General features: G+C 41.3%; 2 protein-coding genes across 3 annotated transcripts in view; one reads left to right on the top strand and one right to left on the bottom strand.

Moving 5' to 3' along the window:
* Positions 1-17,249, bottom strand: part of Wrn (WRN RecQ like helicase) — a 135,206-nt gene extending 117,957 nt beyond the window's left edge. Inside the window, exon 1 of the mRNA XM_032918546.1 lies at positions 17,085-17,249. The gene's annotated coding sequence lies outside the window, so the exon portion shown is untranslated. The remainder of the gene's footprint in view (positions 1-17,084) is intronic.
* Positions 17,250-17,689: 440 nt separating this feature from the next.
* Positions 17,690-26,837, top strand: part of Purg (purine rich element binding protein G) — a 29,627-nt gene continuing 20,479 nt past the window's right edge. Inside the window, exons 1-2 of one of the 2 annotated variants that reach the window (XM_032919356.1) lie at positions 17,690-17,804; positions 18,071-18,949. In XM_032919356.1, coding sequence (XP_032775247.1) covers positions 18,077-18,949 — 873 coding nt within the window. In that variant the 5' untranslated portion in view covers positions 17,690-17,804; positions 18,071-18,076. Of the gene's footprint in view, positions 17,805-18,070; positions 23,273-26,837 lie in introns of those variants that run through there. The other variant, XM_032919355.1, reaches the window with a different exon arrangement.

Raw genomic sequence — 26,837 nt, 5'->3', positions numbered from 1 at the left:
ATCAGACACAGACTGGACCCACTGAGTTTAGGCAGCAGGGAACTAAAAGCTAGAGTGGCTAGAAGGCCTGCCCTCTGGGGCCTAGAGCAAACCACACTGCCTGTAGACTATCATGGAGGCTGAGAAGTCAAGGGACCAGGTCGAAACTCTGTGTTGCTTGACCTCCAAAGCTGCCTCACCTCCACACGTGGTACACTGCTGGGTGGGTCCAAGCATTCTGGGTCCAGGTCCTATCAATTTCCCCAGCCCCTGCCTCCCGCAGGGTGCCTCACTGCTGGGGGTGACCTGAAGATGCTGAGTGAGACCTGTCGACCGGGCGCCTGGACTCCTGGACTCTCTCCACCCCAAGTCGGGTGCTCTGCTTGCCTGTCCCACTCGGTTCCCAGGCCCCCGAGCTCACTAGGACCTCAAGCAGCTCTTGGCACACAAATATAATAAGCTTTAAAGTGAATGCACTCTTGGAGTTGACAAGTTACTCCTGACTGGCCCAGCCTTTATCAAACAATACAGCACCAATCTCCATAGTGAGAGGAGATAGGGATTACCATAGACGCCATTGAGGATCCATAACCCACTCTAGACCTGGTGGATCCCAACGGAAGCGTCTCCATTTTATCTCTGTACATCTAATAATAATTTTACTAATTGTCTTTACTTTTAAAAAACTCTTTCATGCTTTATTTTTATTAATCTTTAAGTTTTAATATTTTCTTTCTTCATAATTGGATACTGATTTTCTTCCTCTTGGTCTTTTTCTTTCCTTTTATTTAACCTTGCTGCCAGTTCTTTTGTTTGATTATTAATAATTATACTTTTAGTAATATTTTTTTCAACAGTCTCACGTTATAGCCCAGGCTGCACTGGAACTCACTGGGCAGCCCAGGATGGCCTTGAGCCCACAGTGATCTTTTTGCTTCAGCCTTCTGCAGGCCGGGACTCCGAGCATGAGCCGTCCCACAGGACTCTTTCAGTAATAGTTGGTTCCGTGTGATCTTGCAACTTCCCATTCTATGATTTTGCAAGTATAGAAGTTGTCTCTTAGCAATTTCATTGCATTTCTACATCTTTTTTGCTTTTGTGTTGTTGCAATTGTGATGGTTAGTTTTGCCCTCTCTGAGCAGTTCTAAACATGCAAGTACACAGAGAAGGTTGCTCATTAAGTGATAGCCACCATCTAAGAGCCAGAGAGCTATTGTTCCAAACAGACACAAACTAACATAGTTACACAAAAAATAGGAAAAAGCAAGAAATATGGCTCCTCCAAAAAGTCCTAATTCTGCAATAACTGCACTCATAAATATGGAAATGCATGATGACTTAAAATACTGGTTCTAAAACCATCAGTGATTACATGGCTAAATGAATGCATGACTGAAATAAAGAAGTCAATTCAAGACTTAGAAATTTGGCAATATGTACCAAAAAAAAATCAGCAAAGAGAAACTCTGAAGAAGGAAAAAAAATCTTGAAAATAAAAAGTTCACCTTAAGTAAAAACTGCAAGTGAACAACTAAATGGACTACAAGTAGGCTTGTATAAAGCAGAAGAAAAATTAAAAATTAAAAATAACTGAATAATTTTTAAATTCAGATAGCAATAAAAAAGTAATCAAGCATGACTGCATACTACTGTCAAAAGATCAAATCTGGTGTACAAAAGAAGGAATAATGACATAAAACCTAATAAAATTGTAACAGGAAACTCCCCAAATCTAGAAAAAGAAGTAGACATTCTACATTTGGCATGTAGAATCCCAAATATATACAACCAGAAACATGTCTGTTTCACATGATAGTTAAACTGTCAATAGTAAAGACAATAGAAAGAACAATGAAAGGGGAAAGTATCAAATTGCTTACAAAGAAAAATCTATGAGAATAACATTGGATTCTTAGCATAAACCCTAAGGCTAGAAGATCACAGACTGATATATTTCAATCCCTGAAAGGTTACTATAACCATCAAAGGCATTCTTCAAGATAAAAGGAAAAAAGAACTACCTTCAATTATATGCACAAATTAGCATAAGTATAACAGCATTGCAAAGATAAGAAATACAACATACAAAAGAGAAAAAATATGTACAAGCACAAAAGCTCAGGAAATTTAAATAAATAAATAAACAAAAATTAGGGAAGAATAAAACATTAACCCAGTAAACAAATGTGTCTAATATGAAAAATGGAGAACTTCACTTTCAATAATAACTCTAACACAACCTTAGCTCTCTAAAACATGTAGAATCAATTAAAAAAAAATTGGTAGTAGAGTGCCATACATAATGCCCTGAATTTGATCTTCAGCACTGGAAAAAAAAAAATCAAACTGTTTGCTGTCTGCAAGAAACTCATCTTACTAGCAAATATATACAGAGACTTAAATAAGTGCAAGGATGGAGAAATGATATTCTAAGCAAACAGAAAGAAAAATCAAACAGAAATAACTATGCTCATATCTGACAAAGCAGACTTCAAGTCAAAATTAAAAGGCATAAAGAAGGTCACTCCATAGTAACATAGAAGTTCACCGAGAAGATAGAACAACTCTAAATGTATACACATGGTACACTGATACACCCATCTCCCAAAACACACACACATAAACCCAGCTCTTGATTGTATAATTTCAATACCCCATTCTCATAAATAGATTAAATAATTCAGGCCAAAAAATTAGCAAAGAAATTTCAGTGAAACTGAAACATAGACTAAATGAACAGGGATCTCCAGAATATTTAAACCAACAACTAAGGAAACAGCCCAAGTCACAACCAATAAAATACATCACATTTTAGACCCCAAGTTTTTGTAAACAAACAGGAAAACAACTGAAATAATTCAGACAATGAAAGAAAACTATAACTCAATAGCAAAACAAGCTACAAAACTATACAAGCACATGGATATAAACAATATTTTTTGAATGAACAACAGGTCACTGAAATTGAGAGGATATAAAGTAGTACAGCTACTATAGAATCCAGTATAGAGGTCCCTCAAACAAATTAATATATGAACTAATTTGTAGAATAGATATATTAATACTCTAGTAAGTAGAACTAATATATTGTCTTGCCCTACCACTCTGAATACATTCCTGAAGGAATGAGTTAACATGTAATAGACTATATACTTTTATATACCACAGCACTGCCAAGTTAAATTATGGGATCAGTATAGATACCTATAAACAAATAAGTGGATAAAGAAAATGTGGTGGTCCTAGTTTCTCTGTTGCTATGATAGAACACTGACAAAAATCAACCTGAGAGGTTGATTTATCTTATAGGTTACAGCCCATTATCAAAGGAAGCCAAGGCAAGACCCTAAAGTCAGGAACCCAAAGAGAGAGCATGAAGGAATGTTGCCCTATTGCCTTGCTTTTCCAGGCTAGCTCAGCTTGCTTCCTTATGTACCAGAAGACCACTTGATCAGGGGACAACACTCAGTCAACTGAGTCTTCCCACATCAATCATTAATCAAGAAAATAGCCCACAGACTTAACTATAGGGCAATCTGACAGGAACAATTCCTCAACTAAGATTCCCTCTTCCCAAGTGACTAGAGTTTGTGTCAGGTTGACAAAAACTTAGAGCCAGATCAATGAATGGCTCAGCAGCTAAGATCATCGCTTACTGTTCTTGAGGACCTGGTTCAGTTCCCTGCATCCGCGTGCTGGTTTCACGATCATCTTTAACTCAAATTCTAAGAGATCAAACATCCTCTTCAGGCATATAATGTGTGTGTGGTGGAATATGCCTTTAAATCAAGCACTTAGAAGATAGGTTAGATCTCTCTGAGTTCAAGGCTACATAATGGTCCTGGGCCAGTCAAGGGCTACATAGTGAGAACCTCTATCAAAACAAATGACAAAAACTAAGCAGCACAGGGATCTACATACATATATAACATAATATAACTCAATCATCACAAATTAACAACAAAATCCTGTCATTTGTAGGGAAATGGATAGAATATGGGATGGCATTAAGCTCAAAAAGGGCAAATATTGTATTTTTTTCTGATATTCAGACTCTAGCAGAGAAGAAGAGGGACAGGAAGGTAAAAAGAACTATTTGGAACAAGAGAGAACAACAGTAGAATGGTAACAGTAAAAGGCACTGAGGGTGTGTGGCCAAACACATTATAGTACATGTGTGGAATATATGTATTAATTAATAAACAACTAGTACAGGTCCTTCTGAAACCTATTATTGCACACAATTGATATATGCTAGTAAACAAAAAAAGAACATAAATACAGTTAGAGATACCAAATCCAGACAAAATAACCAAAGAATATATTTTTCATCAGCAGGTAATCACAAAAGTGCTTACAGATTGAATAGTCTTCTATATGATAAATTGAAACAAATGAGAAACGAAGACTCATTTACCCCATACTTTATTTTTATCCATTGACCCTGAGTCAGAGTACTGTGTTTTAGTAGGATCTATTCTTTCTCTGGAAGTACAGAGAGACAAACTACAGAAGTTTCCAGCTACAATTTGAATCATTTCTGTATTCTCATCCAACTGTTCGTGCATACAGAAATACCAAAAAAACAAAAAACAAAAAAAGAAAAGAAAAACAAAAAAAAGGTATTTCAATGACTGGTAGATTTATAAGACTAAGTAAGTCATAGTAAGAATAATCTGGCACGGGGTTGGGGATTTAGCTCAGTGGTAGAGCGCTTGCCTAGCAAGCACAAGGCCCTGGGTTCGGTCCCCAGCTCCGAAAAAAAGAAAAAAGGAAAAAAGAAGAAGAAGAAAAAGAAAAAAGAATAATCTGGCACATAGAACTTATAAAATCAACAATTTAATGGGTTTTAGCACTTCAGATGGTTATCATGGGTCCTAATTTGGGTTAGACAGTTTTGACTTCACCAACACAATTATCTTATTTTTACCGCAAACCAACTTCCAATAAAAAAAAAATTGTTTTAAAAGAAAAAAAGTCATAGGACAGAAGGATCCCTGGATCCTAGTGGCCGTAAGTGCGGCCTAGCCTAATCAGCAAATCCTAGGCCACTGACCCTGTACATGCACATGCAGGTACAAACACAAACGTGTGTTTTAAACGTAACAACCTATTTTTACATTTTTGAGTTTAGTGAAGAAAACAGAAATCATGAAATTTACAGAAAAAAATAGACGGACCTGGAAGTCAGATGACCCAAACTCAGAAACGACAACAACAACAAAAGTCACGTGTTCTCCCGCGCACACAGACGGGTCCATGTGTAAACAGGAATCAGTGGGGTCAAGCCCAGCAGTCTAGACCGGGGACCGTGAGGGGGACACGAGGTGGTGAGCAAGGACAGAAAGCAGACGGGGACTCACAGAGTGGGAGAGGAAGAGTCTGGAGGGAGGGAGGGAAGACACAAAGCGCGATGGAAGAGGCAGGGGCCAAGGGACAACAAAAACCCCACTTATTCAGATCTGTCTTAATGCTATCTGACACACGATATTCCGATTTACAAATATAAACAAGGGGCTGGGGATTTAGCTCAGTGGTAGAGCGCTTACCTAGGAAGCGCAAGGCCCTGGGTTCGGTCCCCAGCTCCGAAAAAAAGAACAAAAAAAAAAAAATATAAACAAAAATCTCTGATTTTGGGCTGGAGAGATGGCTCAGCAGTTAAGAGCACTGACTGCTCTTCCAGAGGTCCTGAGTTCAAATCCCAGCAACCACATGGTGGCTCGCAACCACCTGTAATAGGTTCTAATGCCCTCTCTGGCATGCAGGTGTACAGGTACAGCACTCATACATAAAATAATAAATAAAATTAAAGATTAAAAAATCTGATCTTGGGTTGGGGATTTAGCTCAGTGGTAGAGCGCTTGCCTAGCAAGCACAAGGCCCTGGGTTCGGTCCCCAGCTCCGAAAAAAAGAAAAAAAAATCTGATCTTGATTTCTTTTAATCTTATTTTTAGATATTTTCAGAAAATGTAATTGTGCATGTTAGCTATACTTACTAGTAACTAGTATGCATGTATGTGTATGTATATATATATATAAAACAACCTATAGATTATTTTAAATATATATATATATATATATATATATATATATAGAGAGAGAGAGAGAGAGAGGGAGAGAGAGAGAGAAATGAGAAGGGAATGAGAAAAACAGGGTAACCAAGAAATCTATAAAGTTTTCATTAAATTCCTTAATTAAATAGATTTTTAAGACTCATTAATCTATCACAGAGTTTTTGCTAGTCTTAATTTCCATCCAAACAGCCCAAATTAAAAAAAAGAAGAAGAAAAAAAATAGAAAAATTATCCACCTATTAGCATTCAGCCACAATAAGTCAAGGCAATTCTGAGTAGTAATAAGATGTCTTTCGATATGCCTATTTCTTCTAGGTACCTAATAAATTTTCCTGTCAACTGTATAGAATGGACATATGCAAACTGTATATGTCTTCCTGTATGAAAGAAATAGTTTTGTATTAATAAAAGCCAACTGATAGAAGGTACAAATATAAATCAACCAAATACTAGGCGGTGAAACCACAGGGCTGTCAACAGAGAAACAGAAAACGCTCCCCTCTTCCTCTCCCCTCCCCCTCTCTGCTGTGTCATGGTGAGGAGCCTCGCTGCTCATAAACCAGGAAGATGACATGGCCTGAACTGAATCCGTGGCACGGCGGAATGCTTTATAACTGAACTTCGCTGTCTACCTAAATAATTTATTATTTTTAATGAATTTCCTCTGTTCTGTGAGTAGCTTTAGCAAGTCAGCTAAAATCCACCCTTCTAGACTGGGACACGGCAGAGAAAGTTTTCAAGGAAGTCCATTTAAAACTTGCTTAAGTGTCTCCTTCTCTCCTTCTGTTTATTACTCTGCCTTCATAACGGCTGCAGTGAAATTTTATAGGACTCATTTCAAGTGGACGTTCGTGGTTGCCCAGGCAGCCTCCGTTCTGCACTAGACTCTCTTAATCACACTAATAAATTTAATTCAGACAATGAACAGTTCCCTACTAAGCCAGCTCCTACAGTGGACCCCATCGGCCTATAGGTAATTGTCATTCCCCTTGCCACAGTGACTAGGAAACTCCGGCCTGAAATCAAAGCCATATCCTGAATTTGCTTTAAGAACAAAATACATGATTCAAGTCCAAACAGACACAGGGGAAATTTTGAGATTTCTAAGAATAGTTCTAAAACTAATAATCTTCTCTCTTAAGAAAGTGACCTGAAGTGATGGCCTCCATTTGAGAACTGAAGCTTAGACCTTCTACAACCATGAGCAAAGCCTGCTTGGGGAAAGGCCTAGAATGAAGGCAGCACACAGAAGCCTCCGGCCTAGATGGAAATAAAGCCTTACCGAGCAGCACACAGTCGTTCCTGTAATCGGGACTCTGGGGAAGCTGAGGTGGGACAACCGTCACTAGTCAAGGTCAGTTTGGGCTACATAGGGAGTTGCAGAGAAACCTGGATACAGAGTGGAGCCCATCTCAAAGAGAACAAAGCGGTTGGGAAAACCTCAGTTAATCTATTAATTAACTGAGTACAGAAGCATGGACACCCACATTTAGAGAGAGGGGGGGATGGGGGACAGAGAGGAGGGGGCACACATCTGTAAACCAATGTGGGGAAGCAGGGGCCAGAGCTCCCTGAGGATGCTACTTAGTCAGTGCACCTGAATCAGTGAGTTCGGGGTACAGTGAGAGACCCTGTCTCAAAACCTAGGGTAATAAATGATTGAGGATCATACTTCTGGCCTTTACACACACACATACACATATAAACACATACATGCATGCACACAAAATAACAACTAAAAATAAAAACATTTCCTTACCTTTTAGGCCTACCTGAAGTTTTCTGTACTAGCACTCTAATCCATAAATATCTAAAATAAAATTATGCTGTGGAATTTTTTTTTCTTTAATCCCTTACCTTAAACAAACTACTATAACGAATACAGTGGTTAGTGTTGTACCTTCAAAATAGAAAGTTCTGCTGAGTGTGCTGGAAGATACCTGTAACCCGGCACTCAAAATGCAGAGAGAGGGAGATCAAGACTTCCCACGGCCGGCTTGGGCTACCTACATACGTGCAGTGGCCTTATCTCACGACACATGGTTGGAAGATAAAGCTCCATGGTAGAACACTTGTAGAGCATGCACGGGACCCTAGGCTCCAACCCCAGCACTAGAGAAACGATTGAAAACTTTCCAAAAAAAAAAAAAAAGAAAGAAACCCTAAGAAACCAAAGGTTTCATCAGCAACGTTAGAAACTGGTAACTAAATGAGATTGGTGTTTAACTCAAGGCTAGAAAGCCCTGCATTCAGCGCTGCTGGCCCAGAAGAAAAGTCCAAAGTCTCTTCAGTAAGTGGCACCAGAGAAATGGCGCATCCTCTTACAAAAACAGCAAGCTTGGTGGTGGAGCACTTGCCAGGCACCGAAATAATAAATAAATAATAAACAAACAAACAAACAAACCGCACTGTTCCACACTCTGCCTGCTGGATACGCCAGAGAAGAGAGGAAGACAGCACGCAGGAGATCCCCCTGCTCCGTCTGCCCCCATGTTCTCAGAAGCTGTATTCACAACCGCCAAACACGGAACGGCGTGACGACCGTCAGAGGATGAAAGGACAAGGTCAAAAAGAGGGGAGAGAAATAAGAGAGCGCGTGGCGGGCTGAGATGGAGCCCCCGGTGCCTCCTATGGAGGTAGGCCCTGATCCTCTACCTTCAGAGAGAGAGAGAGAGAGAGAGAGAGAGAGAGAGAGAGAGAGAGAGAGAGAGAGAGAGAGAGTCTTTCATTACCCGCCCCTGCGTACTACACCAGGCTAGCTGGTCTGGAGGCTGCTGGAGACTGACCTCTCGCAGCTTCCATTAGAGCTCTGGTATTACAGACCACAGGATCTTCACTGGCTAGTGCGTGGATTCTGGGAAATCGAACTCATCTGCACACTTGGACAGCAAGCGCTTTATGCACCAAGCCACGCTCCCAGACCAAAGGCCTATTCTTAGAGCTGTGTGGGAATAGTAGGTCTAGAGACCTGATGTACAGCATTGAGGACTCCAGTGAGTAATACTGCACTGCAGACTGAAATGTTACTAGAAGTAAAATATGAGTGCTCTCAGAAAACACAAGAGAAGCCTGTACTGTGATAGGCCGTGGTGCTCCTCTCCGTAACGACAGCGGTCAGTTCACTGTGAGATGCACATCTAAGCATTCTCCTGTGCGCCTTAAATGCATGGAGTAAAGAAGTAAGCCAGGTCCAGAAATAGATCTAGATAAATAAAGACATTGGACATGTAATTAAAGAGGCATTTCTAATCTTTAAGAAAGAACAAGTTAGTCGATAAATAGAACAAAAAAAAAAACCCAGCTATAATTTTGATATGCTCATACTGGCAAAACTTTTAAAGGTTTAATTTTTAAAGGCAATTTCCAGGATAGCAAGTGCTAGCCCCACCACTTTGAAAAACGTTCGGTAGTAGTCATCAAAACGTTAAACCTCCAAGCTCTCGGGTTAGCAATTACACATTCATATGAAAACACTGACACATGTGCCCCAAAACAAATGTTCATTGCACAGTTTATGAGAACAAAAATACTGAAGTAAATACTATGGTAAATTAATAGTCAAATCGTGGCAAGCCTGTAACATTGAATACTGAGTAGTGAAGAAACAAAACAGAGCCATGTATTAATGGGCTCTCTAAGATACATACTGGGTGAAACAAGAAAGGCTGTCAGTTATACGCACCATTCAATTGTAATAGGAAATGGAAGCCTGTATTCACTGGAGACTCAGAAGTACAGGCCCCGTGACCTAAGCACACCCTCCACCTCCCCCACTGCACCTCAGAGACCCGAGTGAACAGATGTTTGAGTCTCATTTTAAAAAGGGTGTAGTGTTTGCCTAGAACGTACACACGTCTTCCTGAATATGTCAAAACACCTCTGAACTTCTCAGACATAACAGTGTGTTATGTAGTTGTTATGCTGGTGGGCTGATTAGGAAATAGTGCAAGAGAAAAGGTGATTTATTACACACACACACACACACACACACACACACACAAAACGTATTTGATATTTCCGAATAGTCAGTTAAATATGGGAACATGGAACCCACAGACACAGAAGTCTGAAGAAACACATGTGTGCAAAGAACAAGCCAGGAGAATCTGGATTAGTTAACAGGTGCCCTTACAGGGCGGAATGGGACTGGGGCTCGGATATGCGAGCCTGTCTCAACACTCCAGAATTGTTTCTCATCACGCGTGATGTTATCGTATTTGTCTTCTTGTTCCTTCTCCTACCCCAGCCCCTGTCTACATCTTTCTTTCAAGCCAGCAATAACAAATAGTAAGCATCACTTTATAGCTTTTCAAACTGGTCTCCCAAGAACAAATATAAGAGTTTAGCTTAAAAAAAAAAGTAAGGGTTGGGGATTTAGCTCAGTGGTAGAGCATTTGCCTAGCAACCGCAAGGCCCAGGGTTCGGTCCCCAGCTCCAAAAAAAAGAAAAGAAAAAAAAAGTAAATAAGAATGACAGGAAGAAACCAAAGCTGGCTGTGTCAATACTAGAGATCTCTGTGAGAGACGGCTGCCTAGCTTACATGACGTCAGGATTAAATCCCAGCATCACGAAAAGTGAATACATGTGCGCATACATGCTAAGAAGGAAGGTAACAGGCCCACAGTACATTTTCATAGCATTGTACTCTCCTAAATTTAGCCTTCCCTAACCTGAATGCATTAGCGCTAAAACCTTCTGGTTAGAACTGACCTCATCTGCAGTGCCAGAAGTAAAACCTAATTGAGACCAACAGGAATTATTCATGACGATCCGTTCAGGGATAAGAATATAAGCCAGTTCTTGGTCCTCCGGCCCACCATCCTCTGGCTACCATTACTGGTTCCCAGGGAGTCCAACAGCAACAATACCTAGGATTCTACTTCCACACTAAGAGAAAGGACACTTTTACTTCTGGCTGGATGCGAAGGAAGAACTGAATAGTCAAGGTTAGCACAGGCTGCCATCTTTCAACCAAGAAGGTAACCAGCATGAAGACGGTTTCACAGTAGGCCATAAAACAAGGTCAGAAAGAGAGTCAAAGCCCTAGTGTCTGCAGGCCACTCCGCCTCGGGAAGCATCACATAAGAGGTCACCAAATACCCTGCTATGCTGAAGTCAGTTTGACCCTGGGTATTCCACTGAAAGTAGTCTTGTCAATGAGATGGAACAATGCCCTACAGTCATCTGTTTTTATATTGCACTGGGCATCAAACTGGCTTTCTGCATGCTAGGCACATGCCCCACCATGGAGCTGGCTCCCTGGCCCTAACGACATGCCCTGATCCAATTTCTGCAAGCTCCTTTTTCAGCTACCATGACTTGGCTCTTCTCTAATGACAGGTTACTCAAATTTTTCACGGCATCTTCCAGTGCACTCCCTTCAGTACATGGGTATCTTTAATCCTTATCTCCATAGGATAAATCCATAGATATGAAGTTACGAGGTCAGAGTACTCCTGCTTTTCTGCAAGAGAATTTTTCTCATACTATATATATCTGGGCTCCTTGATTATCACCATCAGTATCTCAGCCATTTTTCTTTACAGTCTACCCCTTGATCCTGTCGCCCAGTCCACAACCTGTGTAGCCAAACCTCCAAGGAAGATAATGTCTTCTGATTTTCACTACCTTTCCTCCAATTCTTGTCATTAAGAAGAACTGAGAGAGCCCACACTCTTAAGTTCTACCTATCGCATTCCGTAACCAACACCCATACTCTACAAGGTTATTCCCTGTAAGGAATTCAACTCCAACAATCCTTCCACCCACTATCACCTGCAGTCAATGGTTTTCATTGTCCACATCCCCCTGGGTAGTTTTTACTTATCTTTTAAACATTCATTATAATTTTTTGAGACAGAATCTCACTCTGTAGACCAGGTTGGCCTGGACCTCACTATGTTGCCCAGGATGACCTCAAGCTTATGGTGGTCCTCGTTTCAACCTCTTCCACATGGAGACACAGACACGGGCCATTGTTCCCATCTACCTGTCTTGCTGACCAGCTGAAGTTCCAGAGTGCTAACTAGTCTCTGCCACACTCCCTTGGCTTCATGGCCCTTCTTGGTTTTATTTCTTTCCTGCATACTAATCCTAATTGAAGTAAAGGAAGTTTCCCCGGTCACTTTTGCCTCCATGATTGCTGCTGTGTCCATGTTTCAGGTATTTAAAAAACACCTGAGCTGAGTAGTTAAAGTGGTCCCCTTTAAATCTGACTCTAAGGAAGTTATTTGTACTTTCTGGCAACTTACACTTTTCCCTTTACCTATTTACTACCCTCCCTGCCTGTGATGATAATTTTATAAGCTTTCCTCCTTCCTTAAGCCCATCACACCTCCCTAGACATCTTCATCCTCAGTTGGTGACCTTGCTTCCAGCTCTCAACCTGAAATGGATCGTCTTAATGTGCCCATGTAGTCTACTGTAACAACTGATTTTATTTTGAATTGGCTGGGATTCACTGGCATGGGGAGGCCAGACGTTTGCTTAAACTTCTGTCAGTACTGGGAATCAAGCCTCAAGGGTTTGGGTTCCATATCAACCAACACATTCTAGAACAGAGAAGAGGGGAAGATGACCAGAACACAGACATGTCCCTGGCCTCAGATTTAGTCTCGGACCAGAAATGATACCATCAGCAGCCCTACTTTGAGTAACTCCTCCTTCCTGTCCTCACCTTCATGGTGACAGCCTTAGTTCAATCCAGAGAATTCTGGAAGGGGGTGGGGGGTGATTGCTTTCCTTTTTGTTTTTGTTCTTGATTCGAGACAGTATGTTGCTATGTAGCCCTGGCATTCCCTATGTACTACTCATTAGCCTCGAACTTTCTGCAATCCCCCTGCCTCAGTCCAAGGACTAGAAACATAGATGAGCATCACCATGTCTAGCTCGACCTTTATAGTGGATGGACATCCTGACAGCTTCAACTGAAAACAAAAGCCAGTGTGGTCCTGATAAATCTAAGGATTAAATAGCATGACCAAGTGAAACTTAACCCCAGGAATACAAGGATGGTTCAACATAAGAAAAATGGCCAATATAATAACTCACATTAGAAATATAACAAGCTCAAGAAGAAGGAAGACCAAAATGTGAATGCATCAGTCCTTCTTAGAATGGGGAACAAAAATACTCACAGGAGGAGATACGGAGACAAAGTATGGGGCAGCAACTGAAGGAAAGACCATCCAGAGACTGTCCTGCCTGGGGGATCCATCCCATATTCAGACACCAAACCCAGACAATATTGTGGATGCCAAGAAGTGCATGCTGACAGGAGCCTGATGTAGCTGTCTCCTGAGAGGCTCTGCCAGAGCCTGATGAATACAGAGGCGGATGCTCACAGCCAACCATCGGACTGAGAATGGGGTTCCCAATGGAGGAGTTAGAGAAAGGACTGAAGAAGCTGAAGGGGCTTGCAACCCCATAGGAAGAACAACAATATCAACCAACCAAACCTCCCAGAGCTCCCAGGGACTGAACCACCAACCAAAGAGTACACATGAAGGGACCCCTGGCTCCAGCTGCATATGTAGCAGAGGATGGCATTGTCTGGCATCAATAGGAGGAGAATAGCTTGGTCCTGTTAAAGCTCATTTCCCCAGTGTGGGGGAATGCCAGGGCAGGGAGGTAGGAGTAGGTGGGTGGGGGAGGGGCAGCATCCTCATAGAAGCAGGGGAAGAAAGGATGAGAGAGGGGGAAACCAGGAAAGGGGATAACATTTGAAATGTAAATAAATAAAATATCCAGTTAAAAAAAAGAAATATAATGGGGAAAAAACAACATGCTTATCTAAATTTACACAAAAAATTACTTGATAAAATTTAACAATTTTTCATGATTTTAAAAATGCATAGAGCAATAACAGAAGGTAATTTCTTCAACATAATAAGCAGCAATCATATCAACCCTGCAGAAAACACTGAATGAACAACTTCTTCCTTAAAGATATCCATGTTTACCACTGCTACTTTTGAAAGTTCTAGACAGAGAAATTATACGTGATTTATTGTTAAGGGGCACCTGTGATAATTAATCTTATTGTCAACTTGACAGGATCTAGAATCAACCAAGAGATGAGGCACTGGGCATATCTATGAGGTATTTTCCTAACCGGGTTATATGAAGTGGGAAGGCCCAGCCTAACTAGAGGTGGCACCTTCCAGTGGTAGCCAGATAAAGAAAGCTCTGGGGAAAAGCCTGGCCTCTTGCTTCACCGCCTTCAAGTCCTGCTGGCGAGTTCATCTGCCCTGTTGATATGGTTATCTACACTGAAAGTTCATGTGGTCTGTTGCTGCTAAGGTCACTGCTGTAATATTCCCTTACTGATGGCTGGAGCTTCTTCAGGGTTCCAACACACACTGAAGACCAGTGGCTCTCCAAGAATCATCCAGGCCTTCAGCACTGGGTTGGGTCTGCTGAAACATTCAGTCCCCTACTATGAGCAGCTACAGAGTTCTGTGCCTCTGTAGTAAGAAGACTGCCGTTGTAGAAATACCCAGACTAGAACATAAAGGCCAATCTAACGAATGCTCATTTAATATAGATTCATTCTATTGCTTCTTTTCCTCGAAGCAGTGCTTCTCAACTCCCCTTGGAATTTGAACGACCCTTTCACAGGGGTGGCCTATGCACAGGAGTGCATACTCAGATGTCTTATGATTCATAGCAGTAGCAAAATTAGAGTTATGAAGCAGTATGTGTGTGTCTGTGTATGTGTCTGTGTGTGTGTGTGTATGTGTGTGTGTATGTGTGTGTCTATGTATGTGTATGTGTCTGTGTGTGTATGTATGTGTGTGTCTGTGTGTGTGTCTGTGTGTGTGTATATGTGTGTCTGTGTGTGTGTATGTGTGTGTGTGTGTGTGTGGACAGTTTCATATTCAAATGAAGAGTTCCTACAACTCAACAAATTCAAAAGTCAATTTTGAAAACAGGCAAAGGACTATGCTATATTCTTTGCATAAGAAGAGTAGTCATTACATACACAAAAAGCTGCTCAGTGACATTAGTCAGTAACCAAAGCCCAAACAGCAAATGCAAAACCAAACAAAACCCATGTCACCCTCTAGGAGGACTACAATATGAAGGAATGAAAAGTAGGGGAATATGATCTGACAAGGTCTTTGGGGAAATGAAGACACTTGTGCATTACCACTCTGGGGAAGTTCAGCAGTTCATCAAAAAGCTTATCATATAAACCAGAAGGCTCCATATACAGGCATAGGTCAAAAAAAAAATTATAACAGGGACGTGGATACAAACAAGAACATTCAGGGCAGCAGTATTCACCATAAACCACGGAGAAACCAGCCTATCAATAGCATAATGGATAAGCAAAATGCTGTACACATACATGGTGAACTAGTCGTTCATTCATTCAGTCTTAAAATAGGAATTAGGCTCAGCTATAAACCACAGCAGAGATGGGCCTTGAGAACACACTGAGTCACATCTACCAGGTACCAAAGGACAAATATTTATGACAAATATTTACATGGAGTATCTGAAATGGATGGATTCATAAGAGAAGTGATATATTACAAATTATTGGGACCTGGGAAGAGGAGGCAATGGAGTTATGGTTTTATGGTTATTGAGTTTTTGCTTGGGATGAGGAATAATTTCTTGACACAGGGCCAGGGTGTGCTCAATAAAAGAATAGGTATTTAGCATGGGCAATGCCCACCATACAAAAGCAGACAAACAAGAACGCAACCAACGACAGAGAACATTGTAGAAGTATGTAGTGGTGACATCTGCACATGCCGATAAACTGATAATATCACTGAACTGTACTTAAAGTTTTTAAGCTAGCAAATTATTGTGTGTGTGTGTGTGTGTGTGTGTGTGTGTGTGTGTTGTGTGTGTTTCCCTGACAACTCGCTAAGAGCTTTCCAAGTCTTCTCTGGTCTCTACAAGCAGGCTTCTTTTCTCAATGGTAAGGGCTCTTCTGGGTTGCTCTTACTACAGGCAGCCTCCTTCAGGTTTGCACTTTCTTACCCCTTCCTACAGTCACATAAATGACATCTCACTTCCTTCACTGTAAGGACCCACTGGGAAATTACACCTCCCAACACCCCCCCGCCCCACTGGCCCTCACTCCTCTTTCATTTTCATTTTGACAATACTGCATTTGGCATTTTTGCTTGTTTCTTTCTGCTAAACTTTAAGGTCAAAAAGAGTAAATTTTCTCTGTGCTATTCATTTTGTTATCTCCAGTGCCTTCAGCAGCGCTCAACAATCCTCTGCTGAATTCGCACAGTGCTGAGATGCCATTCAATAGTAGAGCACTGTGTCAAGCAGGTGAGCATTCCAGGGTTTCATCCTTAACGCAAGAGAAGACGGAGGGAACGACTAGTATTCAACGACATCAAGTACCAAACTGCCCTATACACCACAGGCTTTGCATACAATCTCTAATAAAAAGATCCGGAGGGCATGACAGGGTAGGCAGTACTGTCTTGTGTTCGAGGACAGCGTGGGCTCAAAGTGTGAGGGGTTACAGAAGAGAAACCCCATCTCAACAAAAGCAAAGGAAAAATAAAGCCTAAATTATTATTTGGGAACTCTGGACTAGCATCCTAAAGATTTTTTGCTCTCCATGTTTTGACATATCAGGTCAATGGGAGAACGAGTCATATTTAACTAGACAAAATGCTCATTAGTACAATGACTTGACCTTAAGAGATCCCAAACAATTTGCTCAGCCGTGGAAAGCCGGTGGCTTCCCCACCTCAGTTACCTCTGCCTCAGCCGGCTTCTAAAAGCATGACTCTAGGAGCGCTAAAAACAGCAGCAGGGGCGGAAGAGGCGGGAAAGCCCAATACTGACGGAAGCAGGGGAGGCCTGTGGCTCCCAGGCCTTTTTCCAAGGGATCTGAAGGAGAAAGGAGGCGAGGCTCCCTTTCCAACGATCTCCCCAACACAACCCCAGGAGAATGCCCCGCGGGCGAGAGGGACAAGAGTCCAAGATGTGTAGATTATAGCCCAGGGTACGCAGAGAAGAGAAGCAAAAGCAGGGAAGACACGTTACCCTGAAAAGAGCCAGATTTACGGGTCTTCTTCAGCAGGATGATTTATGGAGGGCTGAGAAACAAAGCCCACAACCCAGGCATCGGGCGAGGCCTCACATTTACTAACTTTATACCAACTGGCGCCTAGGTGCACTTCTGCTCAGGAGACTGCCCTTCCTTGCACTCCGCCCGCGGCCCCGCCCAACCTCTCCCAGCCCCGCCGCCTTCCCACCCGATGCAGCCATCCCTGTCCGACCGCGCGGCGCGCATGCTCAAAGCTGACGGCCGCTGGGCACGCTGGGAAATGTAGTCTCAACGCAGGGCGGGTGCGCCGCGGGAAGTCATAACGCTCCCGCCACCTCTCCAGCCGGCTCTCACGCACGCCGGGTCCCCGCGCGCTGCTGCCGTCAGGGCGCGCCCGGAGGCTGAGCCCGAGCCCCCCTCTTTCCACTAGCGCGGCTGGGGAGGCGGGGTCCCAAGTCCGGCCCCTCCGGCAGCTCCCCGCCTCCCTCCCGCCCTCCCCGCGGCGTCGGGCCGGTGCCCGAATCCAGGCAGCGGCCGCAGGAGGCGCGGCGGCGGCGGTGGGCGCCGCAGGCGATGCCCCTGCCCCGCTGCTCCGGCGGGGCAGAGCGCGGCGGCGGCGGGGAAGGAGGCGGGGGCGGCGGCTGCGGCGGAGGGGCCGAGAGCTGGCGGCGGCGGCGGTGGTCGTGAAGGGCATCGGTGGCGGTGACGGAGATGATGTGAGTGTCGGCTGGCTGGGGACCCCCGGGGCTGCCGAGCCCGAGCTGGGCGGCCCGCAGCATGCGGGAATCGGAACGGGAGGCCCGGGGCAGCCGAGGGATGCTGCGTGCGCGGTGCGAAACCGGCCGAGGCCGGAGCGCGAGAGCCGGGCCAGAGTGGGGGTTCCGGGCGGCGGCGGCGGGGGCAGTGCGGACCCAGGGGCGTCTGCGATTGTTCTCAACACCCCTCCCCCATCCCACCCCGTGTGTCTGTTTGTCACTTGCAGCTGAAGATGGAAAGAGCCAGGAGAAGGGGAGGCGGCGGCGGCGGCGGCGGCCGTGGCCGCGGAGCCAAGAATGTAGGGGGCTCTGGCCTAAGCAAGAGTAGACTCTATCCCCAGGCCCAGCATTCTCACTACCCCCACTACTCCGCATCAGCCACCCCTAATCAGTCCGGGGGTGCATCCGAAATCCAGGAGCTGGCCTCCAAACGAGTGGACATCCAGAAAAAGAGGTTTTACCTAGACGTGAAGCAAAGCTCCCGGGGCCGCTTCCTAAAGATAGCCGAAGTCTGGATAGGGAGAGGCCGGCAGGACAATATCAGAAAGAGTAAACTGACCCTCTCCCTGTCCGTAGCAGCAGAGCTGAAGGACTGTCTAGGCGACTTCATCGAGCACTATGCCCACCTGGGCCTGAAAGGCCACAGGCAAGAGCATGGCCAGAGCAAAGAGCAAGTCTCCAGGAGGCGGCAGAAGCACTCTGCACCCTCCCCACCGGTGTCAGTGGGGTCAGAAGAGCATCCTCACAGTGTCCTCAAAACGGACTATATAGAGAGGGACAATAGGAAATACTACCTGGACCTAAAAGAGAATCAACGAGGTCGCTTCCTAAGGATTAGACAAACCATGATGCGGGGCACTGGCATGATAGGTTATTTTGGCCACAGTTTGGGCCAGGAACAGACTATTGTCCTCCCAGCGCAAGGTATGATTGAATTTCGGGATGCCTTGGTTCAGCTGATTGAAGACTATGGCGAAGGAGACATAGAAGAACGAAGGGGTGGAGACGACGACCCACTTGAACTCCCAGAGGGGACCTCTTTCAGAGTGGACAATAAAAGGTTCTACTTTGATGTGGGCTCTAATAAATATGGAATTTTCCTGAAGGTAAGTGAGGTGAGGCCACCTTACCGTAATACTATTACTGTTCCATTCAAAGCTTGGACAAGGTTTGGGGAGAATTTTATCAAGTATGAAGAAGAGATGAGGAAAATTTGCAACAGCCATAAAGAAAAGAGAATGGATGGCCGGCGGGCCAGTGGTGAAGAACAAGGATGCCTGGACTAGCGTGAAATTGAACTCCAGCAGGCAAAATTTAGAAATCAGTAATTGGCTAAAAGTACTGATCCGTAACCATTTGAAGAAGTTTCTCCTCTTTTGGGCCCTTTGTTATTAGTGATACCTCTAAGAGTTTATGCGTAAAGGAGTCTGGTTCTCATGCTATGTTCTACACGCATCCCTCTAATTCTTGTGGGAATTCCAACCTCCCCAGAGCCAAATAGTTTAACTGCTTCCACTGCTCCATACTATAGAAGTATGTAGATCAGCACCGAGTGTGACACTCTGACCTTTAGACGCGATAACTAAGATTTACATTGCACTATGACGTAATACTAAAAATGATGCATAGACAATACGAAAGCGTGAATTCCTATTTAACAACTCCCCCCTCCCACCCCACCCCACCCCACCCCCGAAGAAGGTCCCATACTTTGTTAAAAGTTCATGCTTTGTTAAAAGTTGCTAAGTTTACCTGTAGGGCAGTTACCACAGAAACAGAAATTAACCCCAAATATAGTATATTTCTTTATGAAAGTACTAGTAGGAATATACGTCTCATTGGGTGACTTGAGTACTGACTACCACTAAAGTACGAATATTATTAGATATTTAAACCTTTTAAAATACAATACGACATCCCTTGACGGTTACTATATACAGTGTTCTATAATTTCAAATTTTGTGGTAACCCTACCATTTTGGTTGCCATAGCAAAGCCACAGAAGAGTCTTAATTCGTTACTCTTAGCTAATTGCAGTCTAATCTTCTGTCTCCTATTCTATATGTTTTATTGACTTTCCAAGTTTAGGAAGCTATGCTTATGTCACTGTTGAGAGGGAGGCTTCGCCCAGTGGCTTTGTTATGGGAATTTTGGTGTTTTAGCTTTTCGTTGATAATTTGGAATCACTTTTCCTTAAAAATCTGCCATGAACTTTCAAGGTGTATTTTCTACTTTCCCACTCATGCATAGGGTTGGTGCACCACCTGAGTGGCGTAAAATTCATCTATGATATATGTTAGTAGCGCTCTTCCATTGGCTGCCCTTAAAACCGTGTCAAACTTACATTATAAGCCTGACTTTTACACATACTTCAACTCCAAAAGAAAAAGAAATTTATTTTATTTATTTTATTTTTTGCTGAGAAAACAAAAAAAAAAGAGCATATAGAATACAAAATTGCAGTCTGGGAAATACAATATTTGGAAACAATATTGGTTATAAACATTTAAAAGGAAAATTCAGGCATTTTCCAAGGTGCTCCTTCAGATTCTTAAAAGAGGTTTACTCTATATAAGACGTATCTATTTGTGCTTGCCTGCATTAAAAAAAAAAAAAAAAAATCACTTTCCAGAAAGTGCCACCTGAATTTTTAGACACTCAGCAATTTTTAAACAAGTGGCTATAGTATGTTTGTACAACCCACAACATCCCTTACTAAATGAATGAAATTTCATCTGTTGGGCTACATCTGATTCTAAACGAAACTGTGTTTTGTCATGGGATCAGTTACTGCTCCAAATGAGTCCTTGTGATCCTATTTAAGAGACAGACACTGATTTCAACTCCCCAAATGTAGTTCTGATGGGCGAGAGCTGGCTGCAAGGACTGAGGTCGGGATGTGGCTCCTCTCTGATATGCTCTAAGTCATTCAGAATTGCTATGAACAATTTTCCCTCCAGAATTTTTCTCCAGACACATTAAACTAAGGTCGCTAAGGAAACCATGGGATGAATTAAGACGATTTAGTTCCTTGGCTTTTGTTAAGAGCAAGCACCTAGTAAGCCAGACATAGATACTGATGTTGGTTGCACGTTCAGTTTCTCATTTCTCGAAGTACTAAGGTGGAATCTCACACAGTTCACTACCGTTGTGAGCCATCTGGATCACCATGGAACAACCGAAGGGTAGAGGAAAATGTCAGTACTAGCATTAATAGCACATGGTGGGTGTCGAGACTACAAAAGTAACAAGGATTCTGAAACAGTCCTAACTAAGATAACGTAACTCTGTAGGCTTGATAAGAAGTAGTTTGGGATCTATGAAGGAGTGGTGTGCACTTGAATTGCTGTACTACTGATTGTCATTGCTGCCCATCATAGTGCCTAGTAATAATCATCAACCTGTCAGATTTCGGCAAACTGGAGCTGTGACTATTCCATTACTCAGTTGTTCCAATCACTACTGCTGTGAGTATAAACTCGCTCTTAAAATCCTACCTTCCTTTCTTGAAATATTTATATACATTAGGACTGATTTCTTTTTGCTTTTTTAGTCTGACGAGGTTTAAGTGTGTATATACATATGTGTATATATACACACGGTACTGTGTCAGACATGAACATAAAGATATAATTAATTCACTGTATATACATATTATTAGCTTCATTTCAAAGTTCTTGCCATCTCAATGCTGCAGATTGGGTAGCTATATATATATATACATATATATGTATATATACTGGCAATTGAATATACTCTAGAAGCACTAAGACTTTTATCAATCCTTTGTTTACCTTTTCATAGTTAATATATTCATTGAAAAATGGTATGATGCTATGATTTTTCTGATACTTAAAATTCCCAAGAGTTCATTAGCCATAATTAAGTGTGATCCAGTTCAAACATCTGGACTTAGGAAGTGTATCGCCATGTATCTTATAAAATGAGCTACTATTTTTATCTGTGCAATATAAATTTTATTTATTGTCATTTGTAACATATACGGAGCTGCAAGTGTACGTGGTATTCTTCAGAATAACAGGATCCTTGCCTCAAAGGCATTAAACTCTTACAGAAACTGGATGTTAGAAGTAAAAAATGACCATTGAAGTTAGTAACCAAAATTACTAGTTCACGGTACAATGCTAAACCCCTGATGATGTTTGCACATAGTCATAGAGCATAGTGTGGACAGACTCAACTGTAGTAATATAAGCTAGTAGTATAAAATCTGGAAACGGGTTCCTCAGTAGTTGGCAGTGTGCTCCTAGCAATTAAAAGTAGCACTAAGATGCTGCTTATATGCAAAAGATGCAATGTATTATAAAGACATTAAAGTTCTGTCGCATTTTATTATTTTCCTTCTTAAAGCCCCGAACTGCCATGTCCCTTAAACTTGAGTCAAACACAAGCTTATTTGCACTAAAGAGCATGGCCAAAAAATTAAATGACAGGGTGGAAAAGCTATTTAGAACCTCTTGAAATGATTGGTTCTAATGGGAGAATTTCACATTTGTCTATTTGAAAGCTATATGGTCCAGGCAGACAATCTGTCAGTTCACTAATTTAATAATGCACTTTACCTTTTGTATATAGAAGATGTACATTTATGCCACTTGACAGGCAGGATGTGTTCCAGTAACTATGTAGTTAGACTCTGTAGGCTGATCTCTTGCATGCACATGTTTGTGTTAGAACTATTGTAACAGGTTTCCATTAAGGCAATGTAATGGAGAAGGACAGAAGACGGTTTTAAAGCAAATCTCAATTCATTTAACAAGGAATTTTAAAGTAGATTTTGTACTCGTATTAAAGACTAGAATAATATAAAACTATTTCTAATCCAGATAAGTGTTGCAGTTCAGACTATATCTACTTGAGACTTCCCATAATACTCCAAAAATTAAATTGGGGAATCTGGCCAGATAACTTTCTAATAATTCTGTTTCATTGTTAATATGTGTTTAAGTTACTAATAAAAAGACAGTACGTGCTACAGCTCTAGAATTAAAAGTATGGTTAGCTTATGTTTTAAAAATCACCAGGCTAAAGAAATAAAGTTTCAAGTAAGGAATATAAAGAGCTTAATAAGTTACTAAAAAGTAAATAGGATATCTCAAAATCTACAAAAGTATTAACCTTCAACAACTCAAAAGAAACCTGGGGGATTCGGTGTATCCTTCTACCCCGAACACATTTAAAGATGTATATTTGAAAACTAGATAATCGTTGCTTAATAATAGGTTGTATGTACTTTACTGAGAAAACACTGTGTACTAACGATTCATCAAGAGTGTGCTATATTTACTGCATTCATTTTATATCTATAGATAAGAAACATATATAGTCATCCTATCTTAATCTAATCATGTATTTATATTGTAATTTTGCAAATATTTTCAGTAAAATAAACATTTATCTGAGCTGCACAGTTTGAAGAGGATGAAATTGGGCTATAATCTCAGACACTCATTTTTAATCAGCAGCTACCATTGAAATGTATTGTCATTCCTTGAGATTTATTTTACAGTTTACTAAATATCTAAATGGATGAGGCTTAATTTGAGTTTTAATTGGTTATTCGAAAATGAGAGTTTTTTCTTTTTCTTGCTTCCTTCCAAACGACTTTGATTCAAACATGAAATCCTCTTCTAAACTTTAGGTAAGGGCTTTGGTGAGTCACCACCTAGTCTGAAGTCTGTCTTTACCAAACACCAAACATCTTTGGCGGGATGTTTTGTCAAAAGAAGTTAACAATGATTCCGTGCCTCCAGAATGGTACAGACACAAGATTTGTCATTGCCAGATAAGAGTCATTAAAATCTTTCTGATGTTTCCTTAAAGATTTCTTGACTTCCATAGAGAAATTGTGGCTAATGGCTAGCCTATCAGAGGAAGGGAATAAGGAATTAGCATTCTGCTATAACCATCTGTAGTCTATAGTACTATAGCACCGGAGTACAGGAAAAATGTGTTTCCCAATTCAGTATCTTATGAAAATTGTTTTTGGATCACAGCAAGTCTACCATAGAGAAAATATGATCAAATATACATAGGTAGATTTTAGGGGAAATTTTTACTATTTTCTTATAAAAAGGGGGGAAAAAATCAGTCTTTGTTCTTAATCTGATATAACATTTTTCAGACATGTAAATTTATTTTAGTGGTAAATTTAACATTTTTGAATAGAGAAAACTATTCCTATAGAACCAGATTCATGGACAGAGGATGTAGCCCAGTTGGAGGAATGTTTGCTTAGAGTGCACAGAGCCCTGGACTTGAGTCCCATACACGTAAATGAGGTGTGGGAGTGCATGTCACTTCAACAGTAAGGTGAAGGCAGGAACTAAGGTTCAAGGTCGTCCTCAGCTACACTAACTGCAGCCTGAGCTGCATGAAATGTAGCCCCAAATAAGAAGAAGAAGATGCTACAGTAGACAATGAGAAGTAGCGCCCAGTGTCACCAATTTCTTAATATCCTTTTAGAGTCATTCTCATTGTAAACATGTATATACATATATTCCTTTTAAATGCATAAACACATGACCCTCCCATTCCTAATAATGTCAACTTTAGGTCTGGCATTTAAAGATTTTTTTTTCTTTTTACCAAATAGCATATTTTATCTGTTTAGCATATCACTTTTGTACAGAGAAAACATCAAGAATAGTAAGTGAACCCCACTGGTATAGACCTAGGTTGCAGATGTCTGTGTTTCTTTTTAGGCATACAAATATGCAGTTTCTCATTCTAGTTTCCTTCCTCACACCCAGCCACCTCACCTTTCGTGTCATCCTCTTTGTCCCTCTTTAAAAACTACTTTATTGTTACCTTTCCTGAAGTAACACATTAGTTCAGGGGGCTCTGGATATTAATTAATAGAGCCAAGCGGTACGTGAGGTTAACCGTGTTCTCTAGTGAAAAGCTCTGATATTTAAAAGCTTTAACAAGTTACAGCTTTCAATTTTTACTAACTATGCTACTATTTTTTCATCCAAAGACCTTGCCATTATGAGTACATGAGCATTAGAACTATAGCGACAGATTTTATCTTATGGCTTTGTTCAAATTGCTCGATTCATTAACATGAAACATTTTGTCCATATGATAAGGAAGGTATAAAGTTTATTTAACAGCTTTTGAAATTCATGTCTATACAAAGAAATAGCACTTTTTTTTTTCTTGAATTTTTTGGGTGTGTGTGTGTGTGTGTGTGTGTGTGTGTGTGTGTGTGTGTGTGTGTGTGTTTGGACTGGAGAACTGAAGGCCAGCCAGTGCAGGGCAAGCGCTCTGCCACTGAGCCACATACCCAACCATGAAAAGGTTGGGCTTTTTTTTTTTTTTTTTCTTCCCCTTGTTTATTTTGTAATGGACCAGAGTCTGTCAGAAATCCTGGGGCTATATGATAGACTATACTATATCTTAGGAAGCTAAGAGACTATAAGTACAACTAAGTCATCTGCTAGAAGAATATGAAATAGCAAATGTATGTATTGAAAAGTACAGTTAGACAAAAGAAAATAAGAAAGTGGCAATTATTACTATCCATGGAAATGCAAGCAAAACTAATAGTTCACAACATTGCTTGCAGGACAGGGGAACCATAACTCATGCTCACCAGGTGTGCACATTAAGACCTCTCCTTTCTGGTGATTCCCAATGCGGGGAATAAACCTGGGATAGTAAATAGTCTACCCTTGACCCGTTCATTACAGAAAAGCAACCAGGGCAAAAAACTCAACAGAATTAGAAATATATCTTAAACATGGATTACAGATTCTTTTAATAGATTGGTATCTATAAACTTCCTGAAAACAAAATACGAGAACTAAAGGTGCTGGTTTAAACTTTATGGTGATATCTGTGTGGTTGATGGCGTAGTTTCCTGTTCAGAAATGCAAGAGGTGTTGTCAGAAGACATGATCCTTTCAAACACTTCAAAATCCCGAGGGAAGTACTTATTTAATGAGTACCTCACCATCCTTTATTGAATCTACAAAACGGGCCACAATTTGCATATATTGATTTGTTTAAATTCAAACGGGGTGTGTGTGTGTGTGTATTTCAATGTAGCAAATTTTAATTCAAAATGATCTGGACTTAAATTTAGCACAAAATAGTAACTTCAATTCCTCATCAGAGTTCCCTTGTTTTTGGTAAATTATCCTTCCTAAATTTTTCATGTGTCTCCTTGTAAAAGTTGTTGAGTTTTATTGATGGTGACATTCACCAACACATTGGAGCACGTAGTTGGAGCAGGTAGTGGTCAGTGTTGCTGCTGGGAAGGCCCTTAATTATGTGAGCATGACAGAAGCTGCTTGTTTATATAGAAGAGTGTCCCCATCAAGATTGATTTCCGACACTTGAGAGCAATTGTATGTCATCTTATTTTACCCTTTTTATACTTAGTTTTCACAACTGTCTCTAAAGTTTCCAAGGTTTCAGGAAATAATAAAATTTGAAAAAAGAAAGAACTGACCATTAAAATTTCTTACAGTATTTAATATTTAAGTATTTGAGTTGTTCAGGGGGTAACTTTGAAGGGGAAAAGTTTCTCTTTTTAATCTTTACTAAACTAATGTTATAACTCTGAACGCTTTACCTGACTACAGCCAAGTGGACCTGGGACTTTTATTTATCATAGATTCTATGAGGTTGCATATAACTAGTAGAAAGAAAAGAAACAGAAGGACAGTAGCTGATAGTTTTTTTTTTTTCTCCCTATGACAAAAGAAATCAATGTAATGTGAAGAAGAGACGTAATATATTCCCAATTCCCTACTTAACCTTGAACACTGGGACAGAGAAAGTAATAAGCCTCCGTTCTGTGATATTGGAGCTGACCCTAAAAGAGTAAGACCAGTTGTTACGTAGTAACTACATTTTCTCACGCTTTGTTCTACCATTGTCCTCTGCCTTTTTTTTTTTTTTTTTTTTTGGGGGGGAACATTTTTATATGAGAAGTCTCGATTTTGAAGGAGCGTGGCTTGTTTT

This window comes from Rattus rattus, chromosome 13 (genome assembly GCF_011064425.1).
Source record: "Rattus rattus isolate New Zealand chromosome 13, Rrattus_CSIRO_v1, whole genome shotgun sequence".
Lineage (NCBI taxonomy): Eukaryota > Metazoa > Chordata > Mammalia > Rodentia > Muridae > Rattus > Rattus rattus.
This window is presented reverse-complemented; position numbering and strand designations above follow the sequence as displayed.